Source organism: Pteropus vampyrus, unplaced genomic scaffold (assembly GCF_000151845.1).
Source record: "Pteropus vampyrus isolate Shadow unplaced genomic scaffold, Pvam_2.0 Scaffold200, whole genome shotgun sequence".
Classification (NCBI taxonomy): domain Eukaryota; kingdom Metazoa; phylum Chordata; class Mammalia; order Chiroptera; family Pteropodidae; genus Pteropus; species Pteropus vampyrus.
In genome coordinates, this window is record NW_011888981.1 from 177,066 (window position 1) to 191,757 (window position 14,692).

General features: G+C 34.7%; 1 protein-coding gene across 3 annotated transcripts in view; it reads left to right on the forward strand.

Annotated features, from left to right (window-relative positions):
* The window catches only part of STRN (striatin), an 80,769-nt gene extending 71,351 nt beyond the window's left edge, over positions 1-9,418 (forward strand). For all 3 annotated transcript variants that reach the window (XM_011372089.2, XM_011372090.2, XM_023537783.1), the window contains 3 exons: positions 1,853-1,960; positions 3,111-3,197; positions 3,289-9,418. In XM_011372089.2, coding sequence (XP_011370391.1) covers positions 1,853-1,960; positions 3,111-3,197; positions 3,289-3,458 — 365 coding nt within the window. In that variant the 3' untranslated portion in view covers positions 3,459-9,418. The remainder of the gene's footprint in view (positions 1-1,852; positions 1,961-3,110; positions 3,198-3,288) is intronic.
* The last annotated feature ends 5,274 nt before the right edge of the window (positions 9,419-14,692 follow it).

Below are 14,692 nucleotides of genomic sequence, written 5' to 3' on the forward strand. Positions count from 1 at the left end.
TAGTGATAATATAATTTAGCACAGCTCAGTACCAATTAGAATATAGATCAAGCTGTGCCTCTCAGAATCCCAAATTTGAAGCGTCTTATTGGATACAGAAAGTCAGGAAAAAAATAATTTTTCAGGTTGTGGGAAAGAATTACAGAATTTTTTTTGGTTTGGGGCTTTTTTAACCATTGATTTCTGTCTTTAGCTTAATTCAGACAATTACCGTTTAGGTTGCAGTTGATAAAACTACATACAGATACTGTTATTTTAATCTGAAATTTGCTTTAAAAATAATTATGATGTGTGCGTACACACATGTGCATAAATGTGTGTATGAGTATGTTTGGCTCTCTCTCCATCTCTTTTTCTCTTGAAAATTTTCTTTATTCTGTGTTTGTTTTTTTCTTTTTCTCTTACAACTTGTTGTCCTTTGTTTTCTTCTGGTGTCCTGTGAAAATTGTTTGGGGCAGTAGGCATGAATAGAGTTTTGAACTATTTGGATGTAAAAGAGATAGAAATATCAAAATTGAGATAATGGCATAGGAAAAAGAATTTTTTTGCCAAGAAATATAGGTTTTAGACTCTCAGTAAATTTAAAATCATATTGAAATATATGACCAAAAGCTATAATAGTAAAGTAAAAAACCAATATGAAGTTAAGGAGGATGTGAACATTTTTGGAATTGCCTTCAGAGATTGTGGTCAGTTCTTTAAATGTCCTGAGTGGTAAGTATTGATTTTTAATGATTGTCATAAATTAATCAGACATCATATCTGGTTGGTGAGATGATAAACTGAACGAGGCAATCCTATTTTTTCCCCCAAGATGTGTGACTATAAAGTCATATGACTTTTTGCGTGACACTGGAAGTATTTGCTGAAGCAAACTGCTGAAAATGTTTGAACAAAGGCAGCATTACTGGAATAGTGATAATTATTTTGAGTTAAAATAATATGTCTTAACATTTCCTAAATTATCAGTTGAATTACTTTAGAGTTGTATAAAGCTAACTTAATTTAGTCTTTTATCCCTTTCTACTCTGACTACTTCTTAGCTATTTATATTTAACTATGTTGTTCTATTTGGGAATTTAGCAGATTTTTTAAAATTAAATTTAGACCAAATGTTTTTTAAGGTAAAAGTGAATCTCTGTCTAGAGACTGTAAAAGGATAAAGGTTTGTTGTTAGAATCAGATTAAATTACACAACATTTCCTGGACCTTGTTTTAGTCACTGTGATATGGGCCTGATGACATGTGGCCTGTCTCATTGTGTGTATAATTGAAATCTCTTTAAAACCTATTAAGTAATGCATAAAAAGTACTGTTGAGATGCTGACTATTTTGAGATTCCAAGAGTCGTACACTGTCAAATGGTGGCCATTTCTATTATGATGAAAAAGAGAAAAAGTGTTAAGATGCTCTCTTTGTCATGTTTATCATTAGATGATAACCATGTGATAAAGAGCTGTTTCTAGAAATAGTTGAGATTTAAATTTGGGAATTACCTACATGTAAGTAATGATGGAACTTTACTAAAGTAGTAGAAATATTCCAGAACATTGTAGAATGAGAAATGTCAGTGGCTCTAGGCTAAGCCCTAGGTGGCACCTATGGATAGCATGTAGTAGAAGAGGGCATTCTAATTCTTAGGTACTTCTAGATTTGTCAGTATAGTATTATTGCTCAGGCATTCTCATTTTCTAACATTGAAATTATGAACACAAAGAGTAAGTAAACTAAAGACTAATTAAAGCCATATAATTTACTTTTTCAATTCCTTAGATGAGTATTCAGTTCTCTTGTGTGTGAAGAAATAGTAGCTTTGACTAATTTGTGTTGTCTTTAATTTTTTCCTTTTTAGCAGCCAGTTCTTCCTGCCAAATAAATAGAGTCATCAGTCATCCCACTCTTCCTATAAGCATCACTGCTCATGAAGACAGGCACATCAAATTCTATGATAACAATACAGGTAAGAATTTATTAAACATTGATTATGATTAAAGCAAAAAAAAAAAAAAGTCTCCACTATAAGTGGGGTAAGTTTGGTGTCTGTCAGTGGCTTTAGCGTCAGGGAATAGGCATTGAACCACAAATACTCCCCAAGCTCAGTTTCTGTTCATTCTATCCAAATGACTAAGAACTACTCTTCATGATGGCTATGGAATCATCTTGGTTTATTTAATAATAAATATATGCTGTATTTTGGCCCTGGAGCCAAGATTGTCACTAGGTACATAATGAAAAATTCATTCAAGTACCATTAAAAATGATCTCTTACTGTGAGTATATTGGGGGAAAGTAGAAACATGTTATTGTGGAAAAGTAGAAGTGGAGGCATTTGGTTATTGTATCTTATTTAAAATTGTTAAATTTTTGAATAGCTTAGTGTTTACTTGGAAAACCCCTGAGACATTTGGTTTATTTTATTCATTTTTCCATGGACCAGTCTTCTCTGCATTATAATACTGACTGGTCCTGACTGATTTGAATTGGAGCTTTCCCAGTTTTTATTGGATTACAGTTCACTAGTCTAAAGGAAATTCATGAAGATGTGCACTGGGAGAAAAATATTCTGTTAGCAGCTGTATTTACCTGAGTACCTGCTATTGGCTTTGTAAATATGTTGACTTTCGCTGACTTTGCTTAGCCGCGAGTGTTGGGTAATTTAGTATTGTTAAGCTCTTTCTATATATTGTTTCCACTAAGATAGTGGCCAGGTTTTCTCTCTGTTCCTTTGTCTCAGTTTCTTCTGTTCTCACAACCCATATAATTTGCCTTAGCTAAAGGATGCAAAGTATGTGATTAATAATGTCTGAGTTTTGTTTAATGAACATGGCTTACAGGAATACTTGTGTACAAATTACTGACTTTTGTATTGTGATTTGAAAGACAAAGCTGTAATCTGGAATTTGAGCTTATGTTTCTTATTATTACTATGGCCAGAGTAGGGAGGGGAAATACTGTGATTTAAGCTGATGAAAAATGCTCTTGAATGGAGTAAGTACACAAAGAGGTATGACTAGGAAAAACCAGTGTAATGAGGTAGCTGATATATATGTTGATATATATTCAGGATGATAAAAGCTATTAATAAAGAGTAACAATCTCTTTTTCCAAAGGCAAACTGATCCACTCGATGGTAGCCCACCTAGAAGCTGTTACAAGTTTAGCAGTTGATCCTAATGGCCTGTACTTGATGTCTGGCAGTAAGTACATCAACTATGGATCATTTATTCATTCTTGCCATTTTCATGTTAATGTAATTTTTTCTTTCAAATTTTTTTCTTTTTATAATAGGTCATGACTGTTCAATACGTTTATGGAACCTAGAAAGTAAGACATGTATCCAAGAGTTCACAGCTCATCGGAAAAAGTTTGAAGAATCAATTCATGATGTAGCTTTCCACCCATCCAAATGCTATATAGCCAGTGCTGGGGCTGATGCACTTGCTAAAGTCTTTGTATGACGGAATGTGTCATCTTCACCTTCTAGCTCTTTATAAATAATCACCTGCACAAAAGAGATACAGAAGACCAGGGCAAGAAACAACCCATTCTGCCCTTTCATTCTGCTGAAGGAGCACAGAGAACATTTGTTAAAGTATAGTTTTGCAATTCGTATACTGTTTTCTAAAACTAAAGTTTGTTCAGGTTGCTGCAAGCTCAGCTGAATCTATGAGCCTGAAAACTGATTCAGATTTCCCCCCAAATATAGGAACTTTTATTTCTGAGGTGGTTCTAATTCGCTAGGCAGGCCTGAGCGAACATAGGTTTAGCTGTCCACTATATGAGCTTATTAAAAAGCTTGATGGCTGAGAATAGTAGAGGAAGAGTGGAAATTTAGACCAAGTTCTCCCCTGAGAAATCTTGTTAAACACATTAGTCAAAACAGTAATCTTCACCATCTCTGCTGTACTAACCCTATGTGCATAATGACCAGCCAGTGTTAAAATTAGTTTTTAATTTCTCTCTACATTCAATTGTTCACGTAAAGCACTTGGCAAAGCATTTTACCTATTAGGGGGAAAGAAAAAGAAATGCAATAATATGTTAAGTATATTATTCATAAATACTAAACAAATATTTAGTTTGTAAGCAGATTTCTATATTGTATTACATTTTTGAAAATAGATTTGGTACCATTCTAAAGTTTAACTGTCAAAAATCTTACATTGTGAAGAGTAGTTATGGAATCTGCTTTTACTAAAGGATATAACTTATTCAGGTTTAAGATTCTGTTTATTTTTAAGGGCAAGCAGGGCATATCTTTATAATAACTTCTGTTAATTTTAAAATTCACTCTATTCATGTGATATTTATAGTACCAGAGTGATTACTTCACATCGATGAAATCTTAACTTTCTAGTGGCTGAAAAGATGGGAATTATTTGTGGGTACTCATTTATTGAAACCTATGTAACCATGTTTCAGATGATCTCTGCTCTTTGTCTTTTATATGCAAATTATCTGACACCAACTAAAAGTAGTTCATAATTATTATGTTTTAACAGTCTAAGGGGTATGGTTACCTCAGGCAGCTGCTTTTGCAGATGTACTAAATGAAGCAAATGTTTTATACCCCAGAAATCCTCCATTAGCATCTCCAAGAAGAACCTCTTGGAAATCTGGATGGAAGAGTTCAGTGCATAATGTTGACTAAATAGTTCTCTCTCTTTCCTTCTCCCTACCCCTCCTCCATTGTTTAATTGGAATACACAGCATGTTTAATGGGCAGTGACTATTGTTTCTGGGGAAAACCATATGTTAAAGGACCAGGGTTCCCTGAGCTCTTTGCCTGTGACTGACATGTGATCAGCTCTTGGGATTCCCATGACCCCATTCTCTGGGCCTGGTATATAGATCATTGCTACAACTGTCTCACCTCTCCTCACACACAATTTTGTGTTTGCTCAAAATGTCAGAGACCAGTCTAGAAATGAAAAATAAATTACTAATGATTAACTTTTCAGCAAAATGTATATATAATAGGCTCTCAAATTTTTTTTAAAAAAAAAATCCATATCCATAAATACTTGAACCTTTTAATACAGTTCCTAAATTCCTGTCCACACATATTTCATTGTCATAACAGTCGCACTTGATCATATGTACTCCTTGAAGAAGCATTCTGGTGGTGATGTAGATGATAATTGACAGTTTTTCTTTAAAATTTCTGCTTGTCTGCCTTTAGAATTCTGTATACAGGCAAATTTTCTTTAAGGACCTGTGCTAAATTTGCTTGATTGATATACAGATATGCTTTAATAGTTTGACACAGCTACCTTGTCATTTCATCTGTGCTTTGCTTAACTGGGCTCAAGGGACTCCTTTTATAATCAAATGAATTGACCTGGAAATGAGCTACCAGGTCATAGCTGAGCTATTACCAGGGGAATGTTTATATTCCCTTGCAGGTAAAGAGTTCCATGTCGCATATGGTGAATTCCTCTTTTGGTTCTTCACAGAGTAAAATGTTGTTGCTAACTTAACATTTGTAGAAGGATATTGGAAAATTCTAGTCAGGTGCCTACCCTTGACATATTTATGATGGACAACTACAAAGCTATTGTTCGACCAGTTATTGCTTTAATTACCTTCCAAGGTCTTCAATGCCTGCTTTACTAATGTCACTGAAATTTTCAAAACCAAGACAGTCACTTCATTTTGTGCCACATGGTTGAAATTTTTCTATTAGCGAGTAGAAAATAACCATGAGATATGTAGACCGTAGTACAAATGATGGAACTGTTGAAAGTTCCTTAGGAAGCCAGTGCTGTGCCACTGGAAACTGTACACAGAAACAGGGATTCTTCACGAGCACTGTATGATCTCAACCTAGAAATGAGCCAAAGCTGTCTTCCAGCCAGATAGAAGCATATACATGTGTCTGATTTTTCCCCTCAGCCTGTCGAAAATTCAATCAACATTCACAAAATGAAAAAATCATGATTCAAATAGTCATTGAAATGCTTTTATAGTGCTTGATTTGTAAATATTTTGGATGAAATATATTGGAATAGTATGAAAATTAGCAGATGTAGATCCCTGCCTTATTTTCATATGCAGTGGATACATCTCGAGCTTGCAGCACCCTTCTCAAAACTCAGCTGTCATGTGGAGCTCATTTGCTACTCAAACCGTAGATAGATATTTAACATAAGTGATATAATGACCTTCAGTATTTTTCTATTGAACAAGTTTATCAATTTTTGCCATTAAACAGATAATTAGTTATGCAAAGTATTTAGCTTTTATAAACATTTTAGTTATGATTAAAAGGGGAGGAATTGAGTTGTATCACTGATAATGAACTTCGCGAGAAATTTTTTGTTTATCTGACTTTCATTCCTTCAGTATTCTTGCTATAAATTTCTTTTGGAGATGAAGATTTATTTGAAAATGTCTAAAATGTATGTATATTTTATAAATATATATTATATATATTATAAGAATATATATAATATATATAGACTATATATATATAAAACCATAGGTGCATTTTACTGTTTTGTATTTTCATTTTTGGAAGTGGTGTACACAGCAGGTAATGATGAGTATGATGAGTGTTGTGCTGTTTGCTTTTGCAGTATAATATATAGTTCTAAATGTTTATATTACTGTAAATACTATATTCATTATAGGCTAGCATGCTTGTTTTAAAGACTGTCATTCTAGTTTATTAAAATCTGAATGTAAGAAAACTTGGCTATTCAAATGTGAATTGAAAAATATTCCATTCTCAGTAGTGAACTATTTCCATGGAACATTCAGGATTTTTAACAAAACAGATATCAAGAAGGCAATAGCTAGAGAATGAGAGGTGCCTTTTAAAAAATACAAATGCAGCCTTACAGTGAGGGTGAGGATTGAGTTTGGAGGTGGGGAGTGAGAGAGAGGTAGGGGAGAGAGACAGAGACAGAGACAGAACGTGAGTGTGTGTGTGAGTGAGAGAGAGAGAGAGTGTGTGTGTGTGTGTGTGTGTGTGTGTGAAAGTATGTGTATGTGTGTGTGTGTGCCAATCTGTGAAGGTCCTGATTTGTGACCATCAATGTCTTATTAATGTATCTGCTCAACTTCTAGGACTTCAGGGGACATTTCACGCGCTTTGTGCTATTCTGAGCACCATATATACTTTCCAAGAATTTTGAATGTGAATTCCAAAAAATTTCAGTAGAGATGAAGAAAACTCTTATTTCATTTTAGTCAACTTCAGGTAAAAGGAGAAATTATTGGTTCACCAAAATTATAAGACCTCATTAATGTTGGCTAAGTAAGTGTAATTTTTAAAAGCTCACTTATTTTAGTACTTAATATATTTTCCCTTACACAAGAGCATGTCATGAAATTCTTATGTAATGAAGATTCAACTAGTAAAAATTATTTTTAGATTAAACACCTGAACTAGTTAAAATTCCACCTAAGAATAGTATTTAAATGGCATCTTTCATGTCTACCTCTTTGTCATTGCTGCCATTTTAACTAAAGCAGATCTTTATGACATCTGAAAAGGTGGTTGGGTGCAATTTAAAAATCTGTGTTGGTGCTTTTCTCAGGCTTTGTCATTTAACTTATATTGAACTAAGATGTCACAAATCGGATTGAAAGAGAATTAATTTTGGTTTTCTTTTGAAAGAACTGCTTAAAATTTATCAATTTTGATAGTTGAGATACTTAAACTCTGGTTAGTATATATGTCTGATGTTTTCAACCAAGAGCCAAACTGTTATTGGATTTATATGGAAAAAGAGCTCTAAGTATAATTTTTGTCAGCTTCTTTAAAAGCATTTCAAGGCTTTTAAGTACATAATCATTAATTTTACTTACTCAGCAGTTGCTTCTATTACTGTTACTTGTTTAGTTATTTATATAATTGTATAGACCTTTAAGTGTTTGACAGTGGGATTCAGGTTGTGCAAAATTAGTAGCTGACAGAAATTATATGTATATTTTTGTGAAATGTATCAATTCCTAAAGTTCGTTTTAGGGGACAGTTTAGAAAACAAATATGTGTGTTTAAAAACAAAGGACAGGACATTGGTAAATGATTTAAATAATTTTTGCTCTTGCTACTGAAGGCTTTTTTAATTGCCCATATTCATTATTCAACTGGATCTCCATGTCAGTGTAAGAGACACAAGGTTGACAAAGTATTTAACAGATTGCATCAGTTTTTTTTTTAATTCTCAAAACAAATACTAGGCTAAACTGAGATCCCTAGACCCCACTTATTTATTCTAGCAGTATTCTTGAAGTGGTGCTTAGGGATCAGAACTTTCTGGATCTTTGCTAGTCAGGCTTTAGATTTGATTTAACTGGGACCACGTTCTTGTCATCCCTATGATGCAAATTAGAAAGTTCATTTTAATTTAGATTAACTGTAATGTCTGCCTGGGTTTTCAACAACAGGCTGTGAACCAGCGAGTGCCTTGTTCATATAAAATGATTTTTCCCTGTTTGAGTGTTAGCTCCTCTCTGAAAATGTCTGAGAATGGTGTTTTAGTTGACTTGAAGAGAGCTGCTAAATTTGGTGTTACCAGCAATCAGAAAAATCTTTGGTGTACCACATACCTCCCTCCCTGCTTTCTTCTCATTGTTTGGCTGAAGTTTGCCTCTTGTGAGAAACAAGTACAACCCACCTCCTCCACACAGTTTTTTCCAATCCAAACTAAGTGGTGTCCCCTTACACTCACTCCAACTATATGACATAATAAATGTTTTTGGGAGGAACCACTTCTTTGTAATCCCGAAATCTATTGGTTATTTTGTGTCTTCTCAACTTCTGTTTACTAGAGCTGACCTCAGGGCATCATCAGTACAGATTCCTAAATAATTCCTTTTCTCCACACCCCACACCCTTCCCACTGGTGAACCCCAGGGCAGATTGTTTGATCTTCAGGTATTTTAAAATTTAGTTATAATAATCAATTAATGTAAATTAATCCAAATGCTAATTTTTGTGGTGCAAGAAGTTTCTTTTGTAAATTCAGGGTATGAATAAGCTAATTAAGACATCCTTTTTTTTGGTGGCTCTAAGTGTATTATATGTTTTTAAATAAAGTGTACAAATATAGATAATGTGCTATAGGTGTCTCATGAATTAAAATAATTGTCAGATTTGGAATCTAGTGGATTTGCAGTTAAATACTTTAATACAACCTGATTTTGTTATCGTGGGTGGAGTTCGGTAGTAGAGGGGTACAGAGAAGTAAAAGGGTATTAGACAAAGTAGATGTGAGTCCACAATAATGACCCAATCTTAACTATTGATTGTGTGGAAGGCAGAGAAGTTTCTCATTAGAGAGAGTTTGGAAAGCCAGTAAAATTAAAAATACCCCATAGATTGTATCAGTGATAATTTTAGTGACACAGGTATATATTTTTTCAAGTGTTCAATTATGTAATTAAATTATACACATGTGTATATAAATTTAATGAGTTTTTATTTTTATTTTTTTGGCTACTTAACAGACAAACATAAGCCTTCCTCTTCCCCTTGCTCCTTGAAATCAACATTATTTTTCAAGGGCTTCCCAGTGCCTAGAACTCAATCTCTGTTCCAACCTGGAGCCACATAACTATATAGAATGTAACAGGTACCTCTTCTGGTGTCTTTGAAACTATCCACCATTCTTCGATATTTTGTATGCTGCTGTACTAATAGTGAGTGTTATATCCTTTGGTATGTACACATTTTTTAGTAGTGTCAGAATGTCTCTTTTGTTCCTTATAATGAGAACTGGGACATGATTTGCTTGGAGTTATTTTAAAGTAATCCAGCCCAGAAGGTCAAGAGGATTCTCAAGTTTTCATGTATTGATGGACCCCTGAGTTCAGCCCAGGTTCAGAGTGGTATTCTGATTTTACTGTGTTTCCCAAGACAACCACTGAAATTTCGAGGGGACCCGGAATTGTCATGGCACTTAGGGTATTCCCAAGAAATACCTGGGAGCCTGGCAGCACCTTTTAACCCAAGCACTATAACCATGAAGCAGCCTTCCACTTCTTACTTCTCAGTTATATCTGTTGCTGACAATGATTGGGACACTCAGTTCTGTGAAGGAGTACTGACATGCAGCTCTGAAAATTGGAATCCATATTTTCTGGAACACAAATTTTAATTTAGTGTTTTTTGTAAACTTTAAAAAACAATCCAAAATCTACTAAACAACGGACTCACCTTAAGTTTCACTTAGATCCTACAAAACCCTAAGCTCTATCTTATTCCTAGTTATTAGACTAAAGGTAATGGTGTTTTGGTCAGACTTGAAGATGGATCTGCCCATTTAGGTGAACAAAATCTGCAATATCCTGCTAATAGGAAGGGACTGTTTCATAGAAAATTCTCTTGACCTTGGTGATTGAACCATTCACCTTAATGGAGACTGGTCCAGATGCTAATTCCACCTTGACTTTTCCTGTGTGCCTCTTTAAAGAGAGAATTAATCCAGTGATGTAAAGGAGAGCCCACAGCAAAACATCTGTTAAATAGCACTTGGAGTATTAGAGTTAGTATTGGTAATTCATGTGCCAAGTTTTTCATGCCCTCATAAGATCCAATATATGTACTGGGTTCCCAATCTATAATCTCAAACCAAAGACATTTTTGAATTACCTCATATAATAGCATCATCAAATTAAGGGTAATGGTAAAGAAACCCATAACCCACAAATGAAAATTCCCAAACTGAAAAACGTTCTTTAATTAAAAACTGCACAGAAAGCAAAATTTAATGTTAAACATGAGTTGTAAAAATGCTTGTGATTTTTATAAAATGTGCTGAAATGTTAAAGTATACTAACTTTCAACTACTTTCTTTTGGGTGTGGGACAAGGTAATTTTTCATAAACAAGGTTAACTTAGCAAAAGAAATTTCATAAGAAGTAGTTTTCTTTGGATGCTGGATAACTTGAGTGAGGATGTGGGGGAAGAGGTACCACACCAGGAAGGAAAAAACAGCCAGCCCTGTGATCTGGCCCTTCTACCCATTGCCTCCCTTTCTCTTTAAATTGCCTGGAAAGATGACCTCTGAGATCTTTTTGGCCTCTAAAAGTAAATGGTTCCAATTCTGGCTTGTTTGTCATTGTCCCTGTTAAATAAAGATTTTTAGGAAGTACATCAGAAGTATCCTAGAGCTCACTGGTAAAATTTCAGACAATATAGCTTTTATTATATTTTAGGATGCTATATTAACATAGGCCTAGGTATGTATCATCTGCACATGTCAGAAGAGTAGACATGTAAGAAGTGTCCTGTAGCCAAGTGATAATCTCATGAGAAGACAGAAGAATCATTTTTATAGGATGAGTTCTGTTTTGAATGATTTTGACAGCTTTTAAAAGCATTTTAAAAATGTATTTCCATCTTTTTCTACAGACCTTAGAGCCTGCATATTTCAGAATATCCTATTGATGGAATAATTTCACTCAATGTATTTTTTAGAAAAAAATGGTTTCACATATCTTTTGACAGTTATTTATGAATAACACTCCTGACACACATAACTCCAATACTCAACTGCTATGTAGGAATGCTGTTATATGTGGTAAATGTCTCCGCATTTTGCTGACTGGAAAGGCAGTATTTTTGTATATAGCTTGCAGAGAAACATGGAGCCTTATGCTTTTGATACATATGAAAACATGGAACATTAAGACGGCATATATATCACATAAATAATATTAATAGCAGTGTCCCCCTCAGAGCTAACAACATTAAGGTTGAATTCTGCCAGTTGCCATTCATGGATTTTAAAACTATGCACATTCAGCCAAAATACCATTTAATAATCATTTAAGCGGAAGCTTTTTTATTGAAATAGAACTTGTTCAGTTTTCTTGTATATCTCATGATCAGAAGAAATCAGGCTTTATACCAACTCTAAAACCTTCAGATTTTTGTGTATTCCTTATGTCAGCCTTTTAAACAAGCAAGACAATAAGCTCATTTTCATTGCTATAGGATACTTAGTAATACATATTTATTGATTTCTATTTTTAAAAATAGCTTGCAAACAGACTTTTTTCGTTTTAAAAACTTCATTGCTTTCTGGAGACAAACAATTTTACTTTTGAACTTGAAGGTTTGAGGTTCAGGCAGATTAGTGCTCTTGAGGTATGCAAGTTTTGCCTCTGCAAATAGACCCAAGTTTTATTCTGTGTGACTTTTAGAAATTATTTTGGGCATGCAAAGATTGTCAAGAAGATGTAAGTTTATTTCACATATTATATTCCAAAATCTTGTGGATTTTTTTTTGAGGCATGAGTAGTAGGTAGTATAATGAGTTTTATTCTGAGTACCTTGATTCTAGTCCATCTTTATCACAGATTTTACATATTAAGTACTGCTCACTTGTCCCCTAACAAAATAAGTTAATGGTTATTTGTTTGCTTCTGTCTCCATAAGCTTGAGGCAGGGACCATGTTTGTTTTTCTTACATTTCCCTTAGCACCTCTCCTGGTACCTTATGATATAGAAAGTACTCGATAAATGTTGGTTGGTTGAGTAATCAGAGAGTACGTTTTCAAAACTCTAAATCTATCCAGATCATCAAAGACCAAAAAAAAAAAAAATCATCTCTGCCAGTCCCTAGGCAATCGCCAGTGTATTTAGATCTGTGGAGCTAATCCTAAAATTGTAGTTTGTTTGCACGTCAAGTGGAGTGTGGGGATTTGGAACCCCACCTGAAAGGTGGCAACAGAACGCCCGAGGCAGCACCCTCCTTCTGCCATACTCTTCCAGTCCTACCTACATGGGAGCTGAGCAAAACATGTGGGGGGCAACGAGGTGTCTCTAAGCCCTGTTATGGTGTCCCTTCTCTCCTTAACCTCCCCAACACCAACTTGCTGGCCTCTGAGCCCTTAATTGGGGGAGCGCCTTCTAGCCTGAGACCTAAACCTACCTTGAGTGTCATGGGCTCAGACCAGGTCCACCACTCTCTTTCCTTGAGACCTTCAGCTAGCTATTTTCTTGATTGGCTCCTCCCCGCCCCCCACAGCACCCCCACCGCCGCCTCCAAAGAGGTAGGAAGCTCCTCCAATAGAAGCTTGTCAAGAAAGGCATTCCTCTGGGGAGCTCGCTTTGGAGTTGAATAATTTGGGACAAAATCCCTCAGGATGTTCTCAGGGCTGCTTTTTGTCTTGAAGATTTGGTGGTAATTATCTAAATGTCTATTAACTCTACTGGGAATAGTTCTGTGTTGTCTTGATTTGCTACCACCACTCCAGCAGGGCCCAGATGGCTTGCGGTCTTGAGCCGAACAGCTTTATTGCTTCACTTCAGGAGTAAAATAATTAACAAGTTAAGAGTAGACATTTATATTTAACAATCAAATGACTTTTAAATCCTTAATAGAATCATCAACAGGGTAGTAAATCCTATGAGTATGAAATATTCAACCACATAAATCTCAAAATAATTTTTAACCCATATATTATGACACTATTATCTCTTTTAATTATTAAAATATAATTCCTGTAAGATCCATACAGCACAGAGGAAAGAACAGGATTTTGGCGACAGGGCATATATTGTCTGAGACTTTAGACAAGCTGACTCTTCTAGTTGATTCTCATCTACGAAATGGGGATTATAGATCTGCCTAAGATTGTAGATCTGCCTAAGATTGTAGATCTGCCTAATATTGATTTGAGAGATATAAAACACCTGACAAAATGTCAAGCGGTAATAAGCATCCAACAAATCATTATTTACTCCTGAATTCAAACTTCATGTCATGTGATTGTCACACTTCTGATAGCTTCTAGAATATCAGGTTTTTAAGAGAAATAAGGTTTAAATGAACATCGAGAGTAGCCCTAAAGTAGAAGTTATACATAAAATATTTTTTCCTCGGTATTTGAGTACCTGCTGTGTGCCACGCAGTTCTAGGTGCTGGCATTCAGCAGTGAATAAAATTCTTTACCTGATGCAGCTTACATTCTGGGGAAGGAGGGACAACAACTAACATAAGTAAAATATATAGAATATTAGGGATACGTGCTGAGGAAAAACAGAGGAGGGAGATGATTTGATGTTTCTCAGATTATAAGAATGATACAAATTAAAAGAGAACTATAATACAATTAAAAAAACAAGGAAGCAATAAATGAAATAGTGATGCATAATGCAAAACTAATACCCCACCGTACCATTTCACTCCCACCTCCTTTGTAACGTCCTGATATATATCTTTGTTGTTCATACATATGTGTACAGAAATATCACATGAATTTTTGTCTTACTCTACCTATTACTCTGCAACTTCCTCTTAAAATTTTTTTGTGTATTATGAGCACCTTACAGGTCTATACATATATAGCTTTCTAATTTTTTAATATACACAATCAAATAAAATGAGATTTTTTTTGGTGGGTCTGTTTGCTTTAGATAAATGAGATTATTTTTATATATACATATCTCCTCTGCATTTTTTCCCATCCAATGATATATAACAAAAGTCCCTCTAAGTCTGTCTTATAGCTCTTATTTCATCCTTTTTAATGCTGTGTAATATTCTATGATGATGACTTATTAAACCTCTTCCATAAGCAATGGGCGTTTATTTTGTTACCAGAGTTTTATGATTATTGTTGTTGTTTCTGTGCACATATTCATGACCATGATGGTTTCACTTCTTTGGGAAAGATTCCCTGGAGTAGGATTGCTGGGTTGAGGGATAGGTAGACCTAAAAAATTGTAATA